The sequence below is a fragment of the Pongo abelii genome, chromosome 14, assembly GCF_028885655.2.
Source record: "Pongo abelii isolate AG06213 chromosome 14, NHGRI_mPonAbe1-v2.0_pri, whole genome shotgun sequence".
In the NCBI taxonomy this organism is placed as follows: Eukaryota; Metazoa; Chordata; class Mammalia; order Primates; family Hominidae; genus Pongo; species Pongo abelii.
The window spans coordinates 83,316,263-83,339,778 of NC_071999.2; the positions used below are offsets into that span (position 1 = coordinate 83,316,263).

The 23,516-nt window shown below is 37.4% G+C and overlaps 1 protein-coding gene across 1 annotated transcript in view; it reads left to right on the forward strand.

Annotated features, from left to right (window-relative positions):
- The window catches only part of SCEL (sciellin), a 132,662-nt gene that overhangs the window by 33,365 nt on the left and 75,781 nt on the right, over positions 1-23,516 (forward strand). Inside the window, exons 9-21 of the mRNA XM_063714831.1 lie at positions 576-656; positions 2,828-2,893; positions 4,990-5,049; positions 9,068-9,112; positions 10,863-10,922; positions 11,223-11,282; positions 13,594-13,653; positions 14,187-14,246; positions 14,609-14,668; positions 15,871-15,930; positions 20,198-20,257; positions 21,202-21,261; positions 22,182-22,241. Of these exons, the coding sequence (XP_063570901.1) occupies positions 576-656; positions 2,828-2,893; positions 4,990-5,049; positions 9,068-9,112; positions 10,863-10,922; positions 11,223-11,282; positions 13,594-13,653; positions 14,187-14,246; positions 14,609-14,668; positions 15,871-15,930; positions 20,198-20,257; positions 21,202-21,261; positions 22,182-22,241 (792 nt within the window). The remainder of the gene's footprint in view (positions 1-575; positions 657-2,827; positions 2,894-4,989; positions 5,050-9,067; positions 9,113-10,862; positions 10,923-11,222; positions 11,283-13,593; positions 13,654-14,186; positions 14,247-14,608; positions 14,669-15,870; positions 15,931-20,197; positions 20,258-21,201; positions 21,262-22,181; positions 22,242-23,516) is intronic.

Consider the following 23,516-nt stretch of genomic DNA (forward strand, 5'->3'; position numbering starts at 1 on the left):
GAGACTGCTGCGGTGCTTCACTGGAAAGTTTAGGCTGACAGTAGATTGTATATATGCTTTGTCAGCATCAAAGTGGCCTGTGCTGACAATATTTAAGTCAGATTTAGTTAAGAGCTTCAAATCAATGCTACCTTGAGGTCTCTGAAATTAAAGCCTTTTCTTGCTGTTTCCATAGCAGCCTGATAGTTGACATAATCCCCGAAGAAGCTTATATGTTAATACCCAAGGACCATTTACAGTTTTCATGCACTGCTGACCTGAAATGCCATGACTAGAGCTAGATATACTAGCAAAATATTGAGGTATTTAAAGAACATAGTATAGTCCAAACTATAGTGAAAGAGGATCAGGTTTTCAAGAACCTGATTAAATAAACTTTTAAATACATGTATTTTAAATATTTGACTTCTTTAAAGTTTAGTGCTCCATGGATTCTGACCTTTCAGGTACCTCACACATGGGGGTTGTAAGATGCAAAGGATATTTTTATGTAGGCAATAAATGCATTCAGTTAATAGATGCTAAAATTTACCATGTTTCCATGGTGAAATGAACTGCTGTTTTCTGTTTTAAAGGGAACCAGGTGTTCACCCTCCAATACCTCCAAAGCCCAGTTCTCCTGTTTCTTCTCCTAACCAGCTGAGACGAGATAATAGGTAAGACCTAGTACTCCAGAATTTCTTGACAAATGAAGTTCAAGGGAAATGAATGTAAATGGATTGTGACCCGCTGTGTGTGCAAAGCATGAATGTTTTGTGTGCACATTCCCTAAAGAAGCGCCTGTAGAACTTTTTCTAATTTTATTTCCCAACACATATGTTTATTTATGTTTGCCTTTGAATACTAATGGCTAACTTGTCTTAAGAAAATATGCCTTCAAGATAAAAATGGAACAATATTCATGTTCAGAAAGTGTTTGTGCACAGGCTTTTTATATATTAGCTCCTAATATATAAATATAAATACATATATGTATTTGGCATGTATTATATATAATATACATATAAACCATATTAAAAATATATTTTTTTCATGTTTGTTCCAAGTTAAGTTTCCCACTAAGAGATACAGATTCTGATGAAAGATGTTCTTGAAACTTTGTGTTGCCACTCAAATCCTTGCTTATGTTAGAAATACCTTTGAGTAGTTCTTTAATCTTTTTTTTAGTGAAGGGATTTGTAATTTATTTCAAAACTATCACAAATTTTGAAAGATGTTCTAATTGACTTGTCTCTGAATCAGGAAAAATAGACTTGCTTCTCAGCTTTAGAATCTCTGTCACTCTGTAATTAATACTTGGAAACAAATTCAGAGATCTGAAACTCTTCCCATGTGTTACATTTAAACTGTTTAATATATCTTGAACAATTTTTCAAGATGTACACCCCACATTTCCATTATTATTTTGAGATTAAAAAATGGTAACTCAATGAAGATTGACTACATTACATCTGCTTGATTGCCTACTGTTGCTTCTTTTGTATTTTTGCTCTTTGATGGTGATTTTTTTGAACACCATGTAAGACACAATTATGAAACTATTCTTTAATAAGACACAACCATCAAACTACTTTTTAGTAGACACAATTATAGAAATATTCTTCATTAAGAGAGTAACTTCAGTTAGAAAGTTTTGACTGGGCAGCAGGACTATGTAGCAATAGTTGTTAAAATTCCAGGTTTGAATTTCTGTTCAGTGAAACTGCACAGGATCTTTGAAATTTTTTCCTTAGGATGAGAGCGTAATTTTTTAAATTGAGTCAAGAGAATATTTCTTCACTGAACTAATTAAAAATATAGATCAGATGTATAACTTTTTGTTTGTATGATGGTTATACTGATCTCTTAAAAATATCTTCTCAAGCTTTTTGATCTTACATTATTTTTCCTCTAACTCTTCTAGTATTGAGCAATTAAATCCCAATTTGAACAGAATTTTTTTAAGGGGCTAAAATTAATTGGCCTTAGTACCACCTATATTCTAATCTAAAATCAGAGTCACTAGAGCTACAAGCTTGTTTAAATTTAAAGGAAGCTGAATTTCACAGGATTTTACTACTCAAATTTCTTTATTCTACCAATGATCTAAAAAATAAAATTGGGACAACTTGCATGTTTTTTAAAATCCTGACTACTTTAATCACAGCAAGATGATTTTAATGAAAGAATATGAAATGGAAGTGTTTCCTATGTAATTAACACATGTCCTCAGGAGTATAAAAAATAGTTGAATATAGCTTCTTGAGAACAAGTAGGAATGTATAAGTAGGTCAACCATATACTTTAAAAAAGAGTAGAGAAAAGTCTTAAATTGTGCCAGAACCTAACATAATAAAATTTAATTCTGTCAGCTTAGTATGGTCATTCCCAATGTGGTAGGTGTACTTGAAATGTAGACTTTTTCTTTCACCTTATATGAACAAATATATTTCTTGATAGTATTCAAATGGGATAATTCTTTAAGAAAAAAATCCCTTTGATGCCCATAATAAAAATTAATATTTTAAAATATATCATTATATAATAGAGATAAGTATGAAAATGCTTTATTGATGGAGAAAAAAAAACAACATAAGCATATTTAGAACTTATAAGTCTAGATATACCCGGTGGTTTACAAATATACGATAAAGATAGATTAAATTACAAACTCAGTATACTGGAGTTCCTGCCAACCCAAAGAGTTTAAGTTTGTTATCTCAGGTAGTGTTATGGTTCCAACAAACACTGATCTTTTTGTGCATAAATTTTTAAAAATAAATTTCAATTTATCAAAAAAAGTGTTTTCTTTTCTGACTGATATAATCTTTTAACTTTGAAAATATAGGCAGATACATCCACCTAAACCGGGTGTATATACAGAAACCAACAGATCTGCTGAAAGAAATATAAGGTACACTGATTTCTATTTATATCTACGTAACTGTAGCAATGATAAAGTATGCTTTCTCAGCACATTAAAAAATGCAAGGCAATTAATAATAAGGTAGACGAAATCAGTTTTCCAACTGACTCCAAAATAGTAATAAATGTTTTTGTAGGCACTTTCAGAATTTTGTTCCTTTTAATTCTATCCCAAACTTTCCATTAAAAAAAACTACCAAAATGGTGTGAACAAGATAACAGGATAAGCTCAAACCCACTAAAGGCAGGAGAGCTTGTTCACCTCTTTATTCCCAGGACCTGTTTTGAGGTCTATGATATAGTTGGTGTGGATGTATAAATAAAGAGGTGGAAATACAGTTGTTCAGTTGAACTTGTGCTACAAAAACTTTGTCTAGTGTTGGCTGAACATAGGCATGTCCAACTCCTCCTGCAGCATCGGGAAGAAGCCATTGATGCCATTTGGTAAAGGGACATTCACCAAATGTTGTGGGGGGGAGGGTAAGGTGGCATTCCCCAAATGTCTGGTCTCCTGATTTACACTTCCGATTTATGCTTGTTGTCTTGCACATCCTATTTAGTCTAGCATTTGTTCAGGATGTGTCTTCTTTTTCTCCCTTTTTTAAGGAAAAAAAATTAGTTTTTGAAAATAGTTTTTAAACAGTACAATTTTATAGGTCTATCAATATGATAATTTTTCAGTCAAAAGATTTTTATGACTGAAAAAATTATTTTGAAGTTTAAAACTTATATACTTTTCATTTTTTATATTATCCGCGTTTGGCTTTCAGTAGAGTCCCATTCTAAAAGACACATCACATGGATTCTCTTCTTTGGAGAAAGTGATGTTTCCCTTGTTCTGAGGAGCTTACAGCACCACTCTTGGCATTCCCCAACCTGTGTTCTATGTGCCACAGGATGTCAATGCATGTTCTGCAAAAGAAGAGTTCAGTGTTTCACTACATTTAGGAAACACAGTTAAATAGAGTTTTCTGCCACAGAACTTTTCAGAATCTTTAGTGTGCTTATGTGTATTCCAAATCAGCAAAAGTCGGTTACATTTCCCAACTTACTTGGCTACAAAATCCTTTCTTCATGGAACCTTATTAACCTTCTATGAGATACTGAGTTCTTTTCTTTTTTTTTCTTCTCCTTCTTTTTTTTTTTTTTTTTTTTTTTTTTTTTTTGATAGGATCTTGCTCTGTCACCCAGGCTGGAGTGCAGCAGAGAACTCATAGCTCACTGCAGCCTCAAACTCCTGGGCTCAGGAGATCCTCCTGTCTTAGCCTCCTGAGTAGTTGGGACTACGCTCACAGGCCACTACACCCAGCTAATTTAAAAAGAAATTTGTATGTGGAGATGGGGATCTCCCTTTGTTGCCCAGGCTAATCTTAAACTTCTGGCCTCAAGGGATCCTCCTTCCTTGGCCTCCCAAAGTTCTGGGATTACAGGTGTGAACCACCACACCCAGCCCACAGTTCTTAATTACTATAAGAATTTTCCTAATTGTTCCTTTTATGATCCAGGGATATCGGCATTGATCTGATTTGGAATACATGAGCCCTCTATGTGCTCAGGTGCTTCCACTTATTCTAGAGTCTGAGAAGACAAACATTTTCACCCTTTTAGGGTGAAAAGGAATAATTAATTAATTAATTGTATCTGTTGCTTAATGCTGCTTGGTTCTGGTAGAAAACCTTTTGAACTCACTTCTGTGTTTACTTGTTAGTTAAATGGATTTTGTTTTCTGTGTCCTTTTTGTAACATAGAACCTGGGAGCTAGCAGTACAAGTCTTCAGGAGAAAATGTAGTTATTTCAGTGAGCACTAGATGGCAGAGCCAACACCCAGGTGGAATAACAGAGGGGAGTGTGTGTGTGTGTGTGTGTGTGTGTGTGTGTGTGTGTGTCAGTCAACGGGGGATGTGTGTGTCTCTACGTGCCATGAGCTGACATAATAGAACCATTTTGTCATTCTGTTAAACTCAGTAATTCCTGAACACCACCTAGACTACTGACTTTATTTACTGAAAACAAATGAGAAATTTTAGCTCCTTCAAAAATAGCTCCACTGTCATTGACCTGTATTTATTTTTCATTGTTTGAAGGAGTCAGGATCGTGATAACATCGTCAAAGTGGCAACTTCACTTCAGAGAAGTGACGAAGGGTGAGATCTCAGAGCTTTTGAGCTTGGGTTTTATCTTCCCTGGTGTTTCAAAAATGCTTAACCACACCTTTAAAAGTTCCAAATATGAACAAAATCCTAGTGCTGTATATTGTATATAATTTAAAATAAGAAAGCATCAGTTTCTCCAGATAAGTATTCCTGAATAGTGGATGGTGCCGACATTTATGGACACTCTTCCAACTCTGCTGCTTTTTCTGGCAATTTTACTCACCCAGTGACCTCAGCTGTCAAGCCCCATTCCAAATATCCAGTCCTGTATTTATGTTGCTGGTTCAGATCTCTACTCATCTCCTAGCACCCCCGCTCAGGATGTCCAAGGTCATATCCAAATTCCCCTTCCCAAATGTGCTGTTCCTCATTTCTCTGTTCTTGCATTCCTGCAGGCTCACCTTTCTGGAATAATTCTTGATTCTTCCTTCTTCTTCCCTCTAGGTAGTATCATGCATGCATGAATTAAACATCTAAAATGTCCCTCATGTGTACACAGACTTCCCTTCACAGATTATTCATAATCTTCACAGATAATTAATAATCCTTCACAGATAATTAATAATCTTCACAGATAATTAATAATCCTTCACAGATTATTAGAGTAGCTATTCAGCTTTACTTACACTCTTCAGGCTTTCCTTCCACTAAACTATTATCACCCATCAATGCCAGAATTTTTCCAAAGATTCTGCTCAATCACTGAACCAGATCCTCATTGCCCATTCAATGGCATATAACCTCATTCAAAGCCCTTGCCAACCTGGCTCCAGCCTCACATTCCAGTTATTTCTGTTTTCACTCCTATATTTATCCTACGTTCATATCAAGGGAAACCATTTTCTCTCTGTAGTTTCCAAATACTCTGGCTTTATTTATACCACATGGTAGCCTTTTCCAGCCTCAAGCCACCATGCCAATCCATCCAAGCCCTGCCCATTGTTCAAGATCCGGATCAAGTGGCACCTTCTCTGTTGTCTTCCCTGAGTGATCCAGTGAGATGTGACTTCTGTCTCTATTAGCACTTAGAATTGCACTATTCATATTTTATAAGACCGAATCATACTCAGTTTTGTTTCCTGTTATTTGCGTAAATGTGTTACCTTCCCTATCATCTCTATAGTCTCCCAGGGCAGATATTTTGTCTTATTTGCCATTTACAGTGTGTGACATAATGCTTTGTACAAAGTAGGTGTTTAACAGATTATGGTAAAATCATAATATTCCATTGTTTAAGTCCAAAGCTCTCAAAAATATTCCTTGTTTAATAGATTTTAGTAATGCTAAGAGTGTTGTTAGAGATTGCAGTCTCTGTCAAAAGAATTGAAGAGAAGAAAATGTGACACTTGGCTTTTCTGTGCAAATTCATAAACAAAATAGGAGCTCTGAATCCATAGAAATTGAGTGTATAGAAATTGTCCTGAATGTTTCATTTCCATGTCTTCCCTCATTGAAATGTCCAGATCTCTAATTTTATTGATTAATTTTTGTTGCAGGTAAGATTTTGTTTCCAGTAGGGATTAGACAGTGGTTTGGTGGGTGATCGGGATATCTGAGAAACAGATAAGTGAGTGACTCTGAAGGGAAATTGTGGTTTGGTGTAAATCAAATAAAAACCATGAGAGAGGCAGTTAGTTTAACTTTCCTGTCCCTGCTCCCTAGCCGTAATGCTCGAATTCCACAGCCAGGTACATTTATCACAGAGAGAAGTTGCTGCTTGACAGGGATCAGGAAAAATGTTCATGGTAGTCATCATGTTGTTTCTTTGGACCATCCACAGGGAGTAGAAATGGCTTCAGTTATCCGAGCTGCTCTTTGTGAAATGGAATGTTACTGCTATCTGATTAAGAGCATTTAATTTGTTACAAATGCAATGGTGAAACTTAATATCCAAAGCTTTCATCAATTTAAAGTCATTTCGAAAGCTAAAGTTTTTTATTTGGAATACAGTATCCATTTTATTTGATTTGCCACGGAGTGTCTTCTCATGATTTATGCTAATTTTCTTGGGATAAAGCAACTCCAAATCCTGATAATCTCATCATTGTGACTCATGCCAGTCAGAAAAGCCTGGGGCTAAAATTTATGGGACTCGTGGGTTTGCTCTTTCCCTTGGGGACATGAACAGATTGTTAGTCTCAGAGTTAGTGGGTAGAATATCAAGCAAGAAACAGTAATGGGTTACTGTACCAAGTGTTTGTCACACACAAGGGTAGAGCATTAATTTTTTTTTTTTTTTTGGTTAGAGGCAGCAACTTTTGTATTTCAGTATTTATTCTCAGGCAACAGTTCTACCATTGATACCTAAAACTACTTGACAGGATTCATCTATGTACTGGCTGTTGATTTAGGGTCTCTAAGAGGACTACCCTCAGCAGCTATTCTTGCCATAGTGTCATTGTGCCAGGCATCTTCAAGCACATAAGTGACTCAGCAATTGCATCTCTCTAAAGGCTAAGTCGAAGTCTTGGTGTTTCTAAGTGCAATTAAAAAATAAGTATAGCAAGCATTTATTAGGCTGGGCGTGGTGGCTCACACCTGTAATCCCAGCACTTTGGGAGGCTGAGGTGGGCAGATCACCTGAGGTAAGAAGTTCAAGAACAGCTTGGCCAACATGGTGAAACCCCATCTCTACTAAAACTACAAAAATTAGCTGGGCATGGTGGTGCACACCTGTAGTCCCAGCTACTTGGGAAGCTGAGGCAGGAGAATTGCTTGAACCTGGGAGGCGGAGGTTGCAGTGAGCCAAGATCATGCCATTGAACTCCAGTTTAGGCAACAAGAGTGAAACTCTGTCTTAAAAAAGAAGTATAGCAAGCATTTATTAAACAAAAAATTTAGTAATGATAGGGCATTATTTATTATAATGGCCCAAATTAATCAGGAATTTATGACTTGTTAGGCATTGTGCTAAATACTTTATATGCATGAGCTTATGAATCTTTTCTGAGGTGGGTATGATTAGTATTCTCATTTTACAAATGGGAAAATTAAGTCCACAGAAGGTTAGGTAAGTCGCCCAGATTCACCAATGAATAAGTGATGAATCCTGGATCGTACTCCATGTGTCCTTAACGAGGAAACTTGAATGCGTAACTACTGATTTGTGAACAGAAAAACTTGCTGAGGAAGGCAAGAGAGGTGGGGCAAGGGGTGTGTGTGTGTGTGTGTGTGTGTGTGTGTGTGTGGTCGGGGGATGGGTCATGAATAGAAAAGTTAGAGAAAGGACATACTGTGACAGGGAACTAGAGGAAGAAACCAATAGCACTGTGGTGAAACCCCCACCCCACCTCACCTAGGCTGCCCGCTTAGGGGAGAAAGTTGAACCCAGGTGGTTTAAATAGAATTCCTGAACCTAAGAATTTAAATAGGTTGCTCCTGAAGCAGCAGCCAGAAAGGGCTTTGCAGTTGTCAAATGTGGAAACAGGCTAGCAAATTTAGCTGACCTGGAAATGAAGTAGCAGAGCTCAAGAAGGAAGCCAGACTTACTGATGAACAAATGTTTTCTAGAAGCTATGTGTGCAAGTACATTGCGCAATGCTATAATTAATGTACCTATGCGTGGACTCAATTAAAAGTGGGTATTAAGTATCTACTGTATGAAAGACACTGTATTAAAACACAGAAGTGTGTCTGATGTAAAATACAGTTCTAAATTTTTAGTGGTGTGCATACGTGTGCCTGTGCTGAGGTAGGAGCATTAACATGAGACCAGTGTGCAATGGCTATAACTCAAAGTATAGTCACAGAACTGTCATAAAGCAGGTGCAGGAAAAACAAATGCTGCAAGGGCTCCAAAAATGTAGAGGACTCTATTCAGTTAGAGGACTAGGAAAGGCTTTCTGGAGAAAGTGGTGTTGGATGAGAGCTTTGAGGATCATCAGGATTTTCGCAGATGATAAAAGTGGGATGTGTTGCATTTCAGAGAACTGTTATTTTAAGGCAAATTTACCCTTTGACCCCGGGCAAGCTTTTTACTAACGTTAAGCATTTTTTTCTCTTCCCAAAGTGAAGAATTGGATAATCTCATCAAAATGAACAAAAGCTTGAATAGGTAAGATTTTTAAATGTTTATTTTTTATTACTGAGTTGCATATTGTGACTTTTTATGCCTTTCCAGTCTTTGAGCGTGAGAATCCACATACCAGGGTAGTCAAAAATATCCTACAAATCTTGAATAAAAGCTTGCAGCAATCATCATCATTTCATTGTTATGATGAATGGTTATTAAAGTCTAAAGATACTAATATGAAAGTGTTCTTGATTTTCATACTCCATTTGTTTATTAAGGCAGTTATATAAATAACCACTTTTCCTGAAATATTAATTCACTAAAATGAAAACAGAATTTGGTTTGATCATGGAATAATTTTAGTTTAACCATTACAAAAAAAATTTTATTATCATAGCTAATGTTATATTGTTTATTATTATTTTTTGAGACAGAGTCTTACTCTCTTACCCAGGCTGGAGTGCAGTGGTGCAATCATAACACTGCAGCCTTGACCTCCTGGGCTCTAGCCATCCTCTTGCCTCAGCCTCCCAAGTAGCTGGGACTACAGGCGTGTGCCACCACGTGTGGCTAATTTTTAATTTTTTGTAGAGATGGGGTCTCACTATGTTGCCCAGGCTGTATCTTCTTGTTTTGAATCATTTATAATTGTATAACTTGAAATATGCCAAGAGAGAAAAATGAATAATCAAGGCTTGTGTTTGTGGTACATATAATGTAAGCAAGCTCTCTATTACTTTGCATACTAACCCACTAAACAGTGATCAAAGAGAAGGAGAAAACAGGGCAAATGCCAAATGAATTAATTGATCAGAGGATCCCGAGATGTGTTTTTCATATCCTGTTCTGGCAATAATGATCACTTAATCTGCCGCTCTTCAGTTTCCTCATTTACAAGGAGAGGAGGTTTTAGATCAGGAGTCACAGACTCCACGGCCCACTGAGACCAGGCAGCTGTGAGTGGGTGAGGAGACTGACTGTATGAAACACAGGCAGTGAGATAACTGGGGCCAAAAGGAGAGCAAATGCCCTGTCTAAGCACAGAGCTGCTTCTTAGCTCAGCTCCAGCTGAGGGTCTCCACTGAGTCTAGTGTTGCAGGACAGAAGGGCATTCTCAGGAGATCCTGAAAATCCAGTTTTGTTGTTTGTTTGTTCATTTGTTTTAGAGACAGGGTCTCGCTCTGTCACCCAGGCTGGAGTGCAGTGGTACAATCATAGCTCACTGCAGCCTCCATCTCCTGGGCTCAAGCAATCCTCCCACCTCAACCTCCCAAGTAGCTGGGACTACAGGCACCACCACCATGCCTGGCTAAGTTTTAATTTTTTGTAGAGATGGGGTCAGACCATGTTGCCCAGGTTGGTCTTGGGCTCCTGGGATCAGGTGATCCTTCCACCTTGGCCTCCCAAAGTACTGGGATTACAGGCATAAGCCACCACACCTGGCCTGAAAATTCAGGTTTCTGTGTGTCCTGACCATCATTGTAACATGGGCTCACTTTAAAGCCTATGCTTGAAAGCTAAAAGGGTAGAAATGCTCCATGAATCCAAGTAACACCTCTGTAGACCTATTGGGGTTGACAGATCCCCAGTTTATATCTTTTATTTTGTTTTCTCTAAGGCCCACTACAATTTAAAATTTGAATCTATGAAAATACCTATTTCAAGAATTGTAGTTCATCTTCCCCAACAAGCTTCTGTTTCCTGTCTTAGATGTAAACTGGTCTATGTTCTTATAGAGTTAAGCATTGGTCATTATCACTGATGAGGCTTTTTTAAATCAATACATTTAAAGGAATCAAGGTCTTGATGGTCTCTTCAGAGCAAATCCAAAGGTAGACGAAAGAGAGAAAAGGTAAGTGCATCTGTCTCAAATCTGAAAATCTTATCTTGCAGATTGCTCATCTTATTCCTTCAGACATTAGCTGCAAGGGGGTTGTATCCTCTGGCATGGAAATATACTAGCAGATGGGGTAGTGCTCTCAGCATTGTACATTTAGTTCAGACATAATTACCCAGAAGGATTTCTGCTCTTCCATTCAATAAGAGTAAATGAGCAATTCATGGAGAATGTTTATTGCATCTGACCTTTCAAGATACTACACAATTTCATTTCAATATGCTGCCTTTTATGTGAATTTCTTTGTGTTTTCAGAGCCAAAAGCCTTGAAAGTCTTATCTATATGAGTACCCGGACAGATAAAGATGGCAAAGGGTAAGATTTTATTAAGACAGACTATTTTCATTGAGTCCCAGACAGTATACTATTTTCCGGAGGAGACCTCCTGCTTAGGACAAGGGTCAGGCAGGCTGGTGGAGTAAGCCTCAGACTGGGGTCCAGAGATAGTGTGTATCTTGGTGCTGGCTCTGCCACCAACATCAATCTGGGTGACCCTGAGCAAGTTATGTAATTTCTGGAGAGCTCTGTTTCCTCATTCCATAAAATGAAGGATATGACCTAGATGATCTCCCAGTTCCCCTTCATATCTAAAATGGAAAGAAATACAACTAGCTGTTACAAGTAGTGGAGAATAGGTTGGTTTATGAACTAAATGCATTTATAATAAGGCATTTAGGTGCTGGGAGCATAGCCCCTCACCACTGAAGTCTCTCGCTGTCTTTTTCTTTTCTTTAAGGCAGAGTCTTTCTCTGAGGCCCTATCTTGGCTCACTGCAGCCACTGCCTCCCAGGTTCAAGTGATTCTTTTGCCGCAGCCTCCCGAGTAGCTGGGATTACAAGTGCCTGCCACCACGCCCAGCTAATTTTTGTATTTTTAGTAGAGATGGTGTTTTACCATGTTGGCCAGGCTGGTCTTGAACTCCTGACCTCACGTGATCTGCCCACCTAGGCCTTCCAAAGTGTTAGGATTACAGGCATGAGCCACCACGCCCGGCCACCACCGAAGTCTTCAGAGTGTATAAAGGCACTTCTCAGTTGGAATCTTAGTTGGGTCATTTCATATGTATATCTCTTCATACGTATTTGTGAATATCTTTAAATGAAAAGCTATGCTTTTATTCATTTTAAATGATAAAATGGGTTAATTTATGATTAGTAACTGAACTGATAGCATTTAAGAGCTTACCTTATAGTTCTAGCCTGACTAATATACTAGATAATTGGCTTACATGACTGATATTATTTTTCTTGTTGAAAGAAACCAAAGCCGTGACAGTTTTACTAGAGAAAATCCCAGAATAGTCAAGAATGACAAAGGGCAAGGATTTATGAGATCTCTACTATTTTTGCCTTCCAGATTGGCTGTTTACTTTGTATTTGGTTAGTCATGAAATTTGCCTTTCTAACATGAGAATTATTTCTATTGTCACAGTTATTTTTAAAAACCATTTATCTGTGCCAATCTGTGCCCAGAATGGCATTCTAGCTTTCCAAACCAATCTCGGCGATGCATTCATAACCCTTTCTGATGTAGAACACTTAACAAAGTCTACATGATGAAAAGCGTTGGCAGTAACCATCACACAGGCTTGTTAATAACATATGATTATAATGTAAACATGCCAACATATTGTAGGCGATTTTTTTCAAATGTGGAATAGATAAAGTTGAAAAACAGTCTTTTTTTGTGTGTGTACATGGCTATATGAGCTTTCTAGGAATAGATGAGGTTCCAGATATTTTTCAAAAACAGTTTGGAGAGTTCTGCAAAAGTGGTAGACAAAAGGAAAAGTAGGATGAGCATCTTAAGTAGATCATTTTATGGGCTAGGAAAAAGATTTATAATCTGGGATAATTTGATAACAACTGAGTTTTGCTGCAGGAATAACTGATCTTGTCTGTGTGGCAGGGAAAAAGTCCTAGTTCTTTTTTCGTCTTCCCTTCCTTCTTTCTCACATTGAAGTAACTTAAAATGTCGACAGTCTTATCACAGAGAAATCAGAGAGAGATGAAAATGGCAAAGCATAATACTTGGAAGCTTGGGGGAATTTAAAGAGATTAGTTTTCATATTCGCTAATAATTTTTAGTCATTAGCGTGTGAAAGTCTTATTTCATTTATAGAAAGTGCTGGGACCATAACAGTTACTTTGACTTTACCAAGGTGACTTCAGACCCTTTAAACACATCTGCTAACTTTTTAAGAGAAATGACTTGTCTGAAATCTCAAAGTATTTAGACTTGATCAATTGATTTCTACCCCGATGTAAATGATTTTCATGCTTAAATAAGACAGTATCTCAATAATGTATTAAAATCAGCCTCCCACCAACCCACTTGCAAGAAAGCAAAAGCCAAGACCTTGGTTAAAACTTTTAAGTTGACTCCATCATAACTGAGTAATGGTTGGTATCTTAGTCTCAGGCTGCTTATGTATTTTGCATGATGGATAGAGCCACCTGAATTCAGTATTTCCAAGGACTTCTGATCCTTTAGGCACTGATTACATCTTATGAGATTCTCTTGTGGGAAATCTGCTGCTGTCATTACGAGATTCTGAATATATCACTGAGTTGCTCTTGCCTCAATCTCTCTCTTTCTCTTTTTTTTTTCCCCCAATGTTGTAAAGAACCCAAAGCCTTGGAAGTCCGATTAAAGTTAATCAAGGGACTGACAAAAATGAGAAAGGGTAAGTCAATCTCCTACCTTGATGGGGCTCTTTTTATTCAGGTTAACTTTTTATACCTCATTAGGAATGGGAGGTTATGCTTTCCTTTGTGACAGTGAACTCTTGTACTGCTTTGACCCATCAGACCTAGTAGGCAAAAGGAATATGTTGAGTGCTGTTTCCTTCATAGGACCTCTGATTTGAGTTACATTGAAGTAGGTGCAGGAAAACCTGCTACATAATCTCTTATTCCATATTTTCTTAAATAATTAAGAGATGAGTCAAATTTTAATTTAAATTAAGAAATATAAAGGTCAAAATTGCACAGTGAGAGCCACATTGAGAAGTCTTTCTAAACTGATTTAGACTTGTTTAAATGAAATGCTATTGTGGAAATTAATAAAGGTAAGTTAAGGATAATTACATCAAAGCTCTTTCTGGTCATTTGGTCCTGAAAACACCTGACACCACATTCAGGGACATTCTTAATTATACAGATTTCAGAGAAAATTGTACTGTAACCTAACTGACAAGTTTTGGTGTTTTTTCCAAAGAAGACAGGATCTCGAATCTGTTGTTAAAGTGAATGCCAGGATGAATAAAACGAGCAGAAGGTGAGAACTGAACAGATGTCTCTAAATATTGGTTATTTTCTCTCATATTAATTATGTGATATTGAGGGCATCACATCTTTGTTTGGCTTCTCTCTTCTGTGTCTAATCCCTGGTTCCCTGATCTTCACTTCAAAGAATCTACAGTATATTCGATCTAAATTTACATTTACATATAGCCCAATAAAATCCTAAGGATTAATTAAACTATGTTATTGATTGACAATTTTTATACTAAAAGCCAATTTAATGTCAGTATAATAATTTTCTCCAAAAGCTTGAATTAATCGTTGGGAATACAGAAGATGTATGTGTCTAATATTATGGGAATGTTTTGAAACTGATATAAACTTTTTTTTTAAAAGAAGTGAAGACCTTGATAATGCTACCAAAGTAAATCCCAAAGGAAATGAAAATACTACCAGGTAAAAATAGTTAATGTCTTTAATTATGGTTTCTGTTAAGTGTCAATCGGAAGATAAAATAATTTGGCTTTTTAGCTTCATAATCATGTTTTATTAGCATGGAATTAGACAATAAAGATAGGCCACACGACCATCCCTCCTTGTCCCCAATAAAACCACTAACTTTTGAAGCATTGTCTTAATGTTTGATAGTAAATTGCCTTTTTGCCCAGATTTTGGGCTTTGATTTGTCTTCAGAGTAAGTGACTGAATTGAATTTCTTTGTGCCTAAAGAATGCACAGTCTTGACAAAATTTTCAAAGTGTATTTCCAAAATGACACAGATGGCCAAGAGTGAGCCATCACTGAAGCTCTGGTAATTCAACTCCTCTAAGGGTGGTGGTCTCAGGAGGCAGCCCAGGGGAGGCTGGGCTGGCACACACAGGGGGAGTGAGGACCTCCCACCACCTTATCTCCTATTCAGAGCTGTGTTGACATGGCAGTGGCACCCAATCACAGTGCTTCTGCCTTCCCCTCCTGTCCCTTTTAGATTCTGCTTCTGCCTTTTATGATATCAAAGTATTTTAATGGGGTGGCCTGTGTCCCCCTGGGGAGTGAATCATTAATTTTTCTATGACGTGAGCTGTTTTTTCTTGCCGTTTTTTGCTCACCATGATCTACTCTGAAGGAAATGATATTTAAAAGGGTTTAGACTAGGTAGATAGCTGAGTTTATATGAAAGCATACATTCTTATTCTTTTAGTTAATATTGTTAAATTCTTGTTATTATGAAATTATGATTCTCAACATTATTCTTACTACTTAAAACAGAATAGGCAATTGTATCCAGTTTGTTGAGTAGAAATTTATATTGTCTGGGTCCAGTGTAGAACTTAATCTAACTTAATGTTATTTCAGTGCTGCCTGCTTGGAGTGTTCTAATAAGATGTATCTGAAGGCAAAGTTGATTTTGTTAAATAACAAGTTTCATATATACTTATGTATTCTGAGAACAAAACAAAAAATCACATTTATTACTAACAAGCAACCTTAAATGGTCTTCAGCTCAAGATGTAAGAGAATATTTTCTTTTAGAGCTTTAAAATTTTACATTAATACAGAAAACTTGTATATTTACCATTTCTTAATTTTTCCAGCCATTATTCATCTGATTAGTGCTATATTTTAACATCATTGATTAAAATTAATTTCCTTTTTCAAAGAAAACAAGACCTTGATGGGCTTATTAAAGTGGATCCTGAAACAAATAAAAGTATTAGGAGGTAAGGCATTTAAAGTTCCCCTCTGCCCTTTGTTTGGCATTTAGAGGCACATTAGAATTCTGAGTGTTGGTATTCAGGACAGTAAATTGGAATTCAGGCCAAAACAAACTAAGCTCTTTTTTCTCTAAACACTTTATAGTAAGTAATTCTGTGCAAGTGATACACCTAAATCTCCTGCATTTTATTCTTGGGCAAAGTTTGTTATCAAATAATATTGAGAAATTAAATGGGAATTTGGGCGGACCTTCTCTACTGAACTAAATGATTTATTTCTTTGTATGCTAGTGTGAGTACATGTATTAGTGTATGTGTGTGAATATATAAGTAGTGTGTTTATATATAAGTGCATGTATGTATGTGTAAGTGCATATGTATGTAGATGTAAGTAGTGTATGTGAGTGTATGTGCATGTGTATCAGTAGTGTGTGGATTTAAGTGCATGTGTGTATAAATGCGTGTGTGTATAAGTGTGTGTGCATATGTATAAGTGCATGTGTGGATGTGTATATGTATGATTTACATGCGCGTGTGTGGGGTATTTGTGTGTAGTCTGTGTATGTGCATGTAGTGTGGTATGTATTTAAAGATGAAGAGCTTAACAAAGTGTGCTTTGTTCTTACCCAAGAGTTGTCAAGTAAGTCTGGAGAGCTTATGTCTTCTTGCTTTTTATTTCTTGTAAGGCAGATGGAAAATTTTTGAAACTGAATTTGTTGGCATGTTGCTGAAAACAGTAACAAACAATTGCATGTAGTTTCCCTTGAATTCCTTCCCATTCAGTAAGCTCAGGTCATGATATTGTTTGTTGATTCTAACATGTGTCATGGATGCCTGCAGGTCCAGTTGGGAGGGCAAAGGCTCAGTTAGTTGAAAAGCTGGTGTGCACACTGTCACACCTGCCCTGTTTTTGTAGGTGTGGCATGGTCAGAGGCACTGTGACCCAATGAATTCGAGGCTTGCACAAGCTTGCAACCCATAGAAGGAGAAGAAAGCATTGATTTCCTTCAGTACCTGGGTGGTTCAGGGAGGTAACCTGAGGTAGTCAGTGTGAGCAGGGAATCCAAAAATCCTAGGTTCGAATTGTGGCTCTATCACTTGCTAATTGTGTCCTTGTGCCTCAATTTACTCATTTACAAAAGAAGGATCATAAGATTCTCATGCCGGGCACATAGTAGATACAAGTAATTGTTGCAACAATAAAGATTCAGGTGAATTATATTTTCATCATAATTTAGTGTTCAAATATTTAATTTCGACTTTCCAAGAAAAATCCATATTCCTTTTCTAATTTTTACTAAAAATAATATTTCCAGGCCAAGCATGGTGTCTCAAGCCTGTAATCCCAGCACTTTGGGAGGCCGAGGCGGGTGGATCATGAGGTCAGGGGATAGAGACCATCCTGGCTAACACAGCGAAACCCTGTCTCTATTAAAAATACAAAAAATTAGCTGGGCGTCCCAACTACTCGGGAGGCTGAGGCAGGAGAATCGCTTGAACCCAGGAGGCAGAGGTTGCAGTGAGCCAAGATGGTGCCACCACCACTCCAGCCTGGGCGACAGAGTGAGACTCTGTCTGAAAAAATAATAATATTTCCAATCAGGACTTATTTTTCTTCATATGTTGGTGTGTGTATATGTGGGCATGCCTATGCTCACGTGTGTATGCATGCATACAAATGTTTTTGTGCATGTGTGCATTCATGTGCATGTATACATGTATGTGTCTATATGCATATGTGATTTCCCATGTACATGAGTGTGTGCATTGCATGTGTGTATGTTGTACATGTGTGATTGCATATGTATGCACGATGCTTGTGTTTTCATGATTGTACGTGTAAATATACACATGTGCTTTTGTGTGTATATGAGTGCATATGTACATGGATGTGTATGTACCTGTGTGTGTGAGCGTATGCATAGCACATGTGTCTATATTTGTATGTGTGTACTTCCTGTGGGCTTTTGAGAATAGTAGTTGTCATTTCCTTTTTCTGAACATAATGAAGTCTGTAGATCTTTTAAAAATAAAGCAATGGTCTTTTACTTTCTCAGTAAAGCCTCGACAAGCTGATATTTTTCTATTTCAGACTCATTCCTGCCTTAAGGCTTCAGCATATACTGTTCCTACTTCCTGGAATGCTCTATCCCCATATCATCACCTTCTCAAACAGGTCATTTCTGACCACAGAATATAATTGAGTCACTGTCCTGTTCCCCACCCCTAGTACTGCAGGCACCAACTGCTCTTTTTAATTTTCCTCATAACCTATAGTGTTATTTGGAATTGTGGTATTCATGTATTTGTTTAATTGTATATTGCCTGAAGTTGAAATGGAAGCCTCATGAGGTCTAATCCTGTGTCTATATTGTTCACATTTATCCCAGAGCTTGGGGCAGGGTCTGACCCATGGTGGGCTTTCCAAAACTGTTTGTGGATTGAAGTAACCCATAATACTGAAGATATATACACTATGAGGTATTGCTTTACATAAACTCACATATTATTTTACATTATTACATTAATAGTAGATTACTACATTAATCTACTCTTCCTTGTGGACTTTATGAACTATGAGATTTAAATAACCTTATTTTATTATGTGCTTTATTTAATATTTAAAGAGATCAAGTCCTAAAAATATAGTTAAAGCAAACTCCACAGCCAACACAAAGGGAGGAGTTATAATGCTTACTGTTTTGTTATTTTTTTGAATACACAAGTCTGGAAATAGCGTCCCGGGAATTTTATTTTTCTCAGTCACTGGCCTTCAAATCCCACATACTTCATTTAGGCAGAAATCAACAAGGAGTAATCTGGAGTAGAGTGATTGCTTCTGTGGGGCTAATTGTTTCATTATTTGCATGACAAAGGTTCAAAGTAATTATTGCTACTTTGAGTCTGTATATCACATTCTCAGACATCTGGATACAAATAAAAGACTTGAATCAGCATCTAGTTGCTTCCAAATATCTGTATCTTTGATGTTGTGTAGATACAGCCTTGGGGCTTTTGGACATGGCCTTAATAGGGTCACAGAGTATGGAGATGCAGTGCAAAAGGGCCTTCCTATGGATGTTCTTTTCCCTATGTGGCATCCTCTGTAGATCAGAGCAGCATTTATTGCTGCTACTGGTATGCAGAAAACACATGTAGATGCAGGGAGAAAAGCAAAATTTCACTAAGATCAGAAACCGAGGTATACTAAAGAGTAACAAGAAACTACTAAAATGTTTTCGATGACTGTGTGGAACTTTATTTTATTTATTTCTGAGACAGTGTCTTGCTGTGTCCCAGGCTGGAGTGCAGTGGTGCGATCACAGCTCACTGCAGCCTCAAAAGCCTGGGCTCAAGGGATCTTCTCATCTCATCCACATGAGCCACATGAGTAGCTGGAGCCACAGGTGTGCACCACCATTCCAGGCTAATTTAAAAAAAAAATTATGGAGACAGGATCTTGCTATGTTGCCCAGTTTGGCCTCGATCTCCTGGGCTCAAGCGATCCTCCCACCTTGGCCTTCCAAAATGCTGGGATTACAGGAATGAGCCACCATGCCCAGCCAGTGTTGCGCTTTATATTACAGTTGATATTACTGTAAGATATTAATTACAGTTGATATATCTTACATTTCAGAATGTTTCAGAACTCTGTAGATTTTAATATTCCTATTGTTTGTTGCCAAAAACAACTAGTCAAAATTCATAATTCTAACACACAGTTATAAGTACCAGAAGCAATTACTAGGTTGCATATCGTAGATTTTTAACAAATTGGTGTATTAATCTTAATACAGTTTTGTGATAGAAAAATCTGCTAATGAATGCCAATTTTACAAAACATGGATTCTCCAAAGCTGGTTTTAAAGTTCTACATGTTGGAGGTTGATAAAGAGTATGCCTTCTGGAATTCTTCATGAAACAAGTATATAGACTAAGTTACAAAAATGTTTTGTGCACCTGGTAAAAGCTAAAATTATAGCATTTTTAGTGCATAAAAGTAGAGAGAATCCTAGTGCAATACTTGCTAGCAGCCAAATGGCTCTGAGACTAAAATAATGTCTCCCTAAGTCTCAATGAATTTCAGAGACGTACAAATCCCTACATATTTCTGCATAGTCATCTTTCGCAATCTTCAATCTTCAACTCCTTGGCATGATCTCAATGAGTGTTTACACTGCTTCTGAGTTTTAATGAAATAGCTTTATCTTCTTGTTGTCAGTCTACCATTGTTACATGTTGTCAATCTTACCATTTCTTCAATGTTTTAAAGGGGCCAGAGCCTTGATAATCTCATCAAAGTGACCCCTGAAGTAAACAGAAGTAACCAAGGGTGAGGACTATGTCTTACCTCTCTTCCTTCCCCTTCGCCATCCATTTGTGGCACTCAGAAAAGAAGATGTGTTGAAAAACCTTTGGATTGGGATTAGAAAGTCTGAACCCCATTACTTACCAGCTTGGTGTCTTTGAACAAGTCCCTTGAATGCTGAGCTTCAGCCTCCTTAGTTATAAAATGAGGATCATAATGTTTGTTTGGCTGGGTACGGTGGCTCACGCTTGTAATCCCAGCACTTTGGGAGGCCAAGAAGGGCGGATTACGTGAGGTCGGGAGTTCAAGTCCAGCCTGGCCAACATAGAGAAACCACGTCTCTATAAAAAATACAAAAATTAGCCAGGCATGGTGGAGTGCACCTATAGTCCCAGCTACTTGGGAGGCTGAGACAGGAGAATCGTTTGAACCCAGGAGGTGGAAGTTACATTGAGCCAAGATCCAGCCACTGCACTCCAGCCTGGGTGACAGAGCCAAACACCATCCCAAAATAATAATAATAATATTTGTTTTTTGTCACTTGATAGTTGTTAGGAATGAATGAAATAATGGGTATAAAATCCATTTTTTAAAAAAGGATATTACAAATGGAAATTATTAACAAAACAGTTTAGTTATAGCTATAGCATTAGGTGGAATGCTTAGGGGAAACAGGTGAGAGTTTTTAGCAGATATTATGTCACTCATTAACTGATTTTTTTTAATAGAGTCTTGCTCTAATTATATGGTTTTGTTTTGGGGGTAAATGAGAAACTACGTCAGTGTACCAGTGATTGGTAAGAAGGTCACAAATTTTAGTCTTTTAAATTAAGAGCATAGACTGGTATCAATTTATCTCAAAACTCAATAGTAAAATTTATCTTGAGTACATATATCCTTTAAATCAAAACAGCCAATTGATTTAATTCCATTTTTATTTATCATGTTTTTTGTTTTTTTGTTTGAAGTTCCAAAGACCTTAATAACTTCATCAAAGTGAATCCAGGAACAGAAAAAAGTACTCAAGGGTAAGATTTAATAAGCTCCCTTTTTTGTTTCATAGTAACCACTGCCTAAAAGTATAATTAAAGCATCATTTCAGCTGACTGATGCTGAACTCAATGATCCTTCAAGAAAAGCCGTGTAACCCTGCCTACCTCACATCTGAAATGTTAAACATTTTGGTCAACCAATTTCTGATACAATGAGACAATTACTCTTTGACTAATCAGGAATAAAGTTGTTTTCCCAGGATGGACAGGACATTTTTATTCATTGATTTATTATTTTTCTTAAGCAGAAGGGATGGATGACACAGTAGAGGGGAAAGAGAACTAGACCAGACCCCATAGTTGTGGGTCTAGGCCTGTCTCTGCTCCTCTTACCTGTGTGTGCTCGAACTAGTCACTTCTGCTTGGCTTCAGTTTCTTATCCTCAAAGTGAGGAAATTGCACGAGGAGCTCTCCCAACACTCCCAAATCTAATTCAATTACTAACTTCCAATAGATGTTTGGTAAGGCACAGGCATTCTGCAGCCAGATTACCTAGCTCTAAATCCCAGCTCTGCTACCACTAGCCATGGGGGAAAATTACTTAAGCTTTCTGTGTCTCAGTTATTCCCTCTATGAAACTGGAATAATAATACTTCCTATGTCATAGGATTGGTGTGAGGATTAAATTAGACAAATCATGTAAATCACTAAGAAGAGTGCCTGGCTGGGACATCAAACATTTTCTAGAAGTTTTTATTCATTATTTCTCTCCAGTTTTAGTTAGGTCCCTATATGTATATTCACAGTCAACACTGAAAACCCCCAGCCCTCTGAGATGATCTCTAATTTTATTATTTTAATAAATATTTTATAATAAAAATATTTCTCAGTTTTAACGAACACTTGAAACCATTCGATGCAGATCTACCACTGATCTGGTTTTCTATGTTTTTAAGGGGCCAAAGTCTTGACAGCCTCATTAAAGTAACTCCTGAAAGAAACAGAACTAACCAAGGGTAAGGTTTATGGAACTCTCTATTTCTCCCCCACTTTTTTTTCCTAATGAACTTAAAAACATGATAAATTGTGTGGTGGCTCATGCCTGTAATCCCAGCAGTTTAGGAGGCCGAGGCGGGAGGATCATGAGGTCAGGAGATGGAGACCATCCTGGCTAACACGGTGAAACCCCGTCTCTACTAAAAATACAAAAAATTAGCTGGGCGTGGTGGCGGGTGCCTGTAGTCCCAGCTACTCAGGAGGCTGAGGCAGGAGAATGGCATGAACCCAGGAGGTGGAGGTTGCAGTGAGCCGAGATGGTGCCACTGCACTCCAGCCTGGGCGACAGAGCGAGACTCCGTCAAAAAAAAAAGATAAATTGCATTGTCCCACCATAGAGACAACCAATAATGGTACCCAAATCAACAGATCCTGTGTCGGAAATCTAGTGTTCAAGCACTTACTGAAGGCTCTCTGGCCACGGGAGAGAGAATTCCTTGAAATACAGGAATGATCTCTTACCAGTATGAGATTTGTGTTCCATGCTGAGGATTTCCTTAAAAATTAATGGGGATTCCCCATGAGACAAAACATCACCCTAAACAATTTCCCTGATCTAAGTAGCCTAAAGAAAGGTCTTCATATGATAAAAAATTCTTCCTCCTTCTTCTTCCATCATGTATTCCCTGTCTTCTTACTGTCTACCACCCAAACAATTCTTAAAGTTGGGAAGTCATTTAAAAAATTATTCTCAGTTCATTGAAAAAAGAATGACATTTGTCTTTTATATAGAAAGAATCTTCTCTAAGACATATCATGTTAAGTAAATAAACAGGCATAGCAAAACCACCAGCTTGTAAATGTATATTGTTATATGAATTTGAATATCAGTTAGATGTAAAAGATACCAAGATATATATCTTCTCTCAGCAGATTTCCTATCTTATTTTGCATATTGGAATACAGTCTATTTTACAGTATGTGGCTATCAAACAGAGCTTATTTAGACTAGATCAGAGGTCAGCAACTTTTTCTTAATGGGCTAATAGTAAACAGTTCTGGTTTCAGGGACAAAATTGTCTCCGTTTTTAACTAGTCATCTCTGCCAATAGTGTGAAAGCAGCCATAAGTACCTTGTGAACAAATGGGCGTGGCTGCATTTCAATAAAACTTTATTTACAAAAGCAGGCTGCAAGTTGGATTTAGCTTGAGGGCCGTAATTTGCTGACCCCTAGACTACATAGTATTTTATTTGAGTGTGTGAAGAGAATCAAATCTGAATGTAGTTGAGGTGG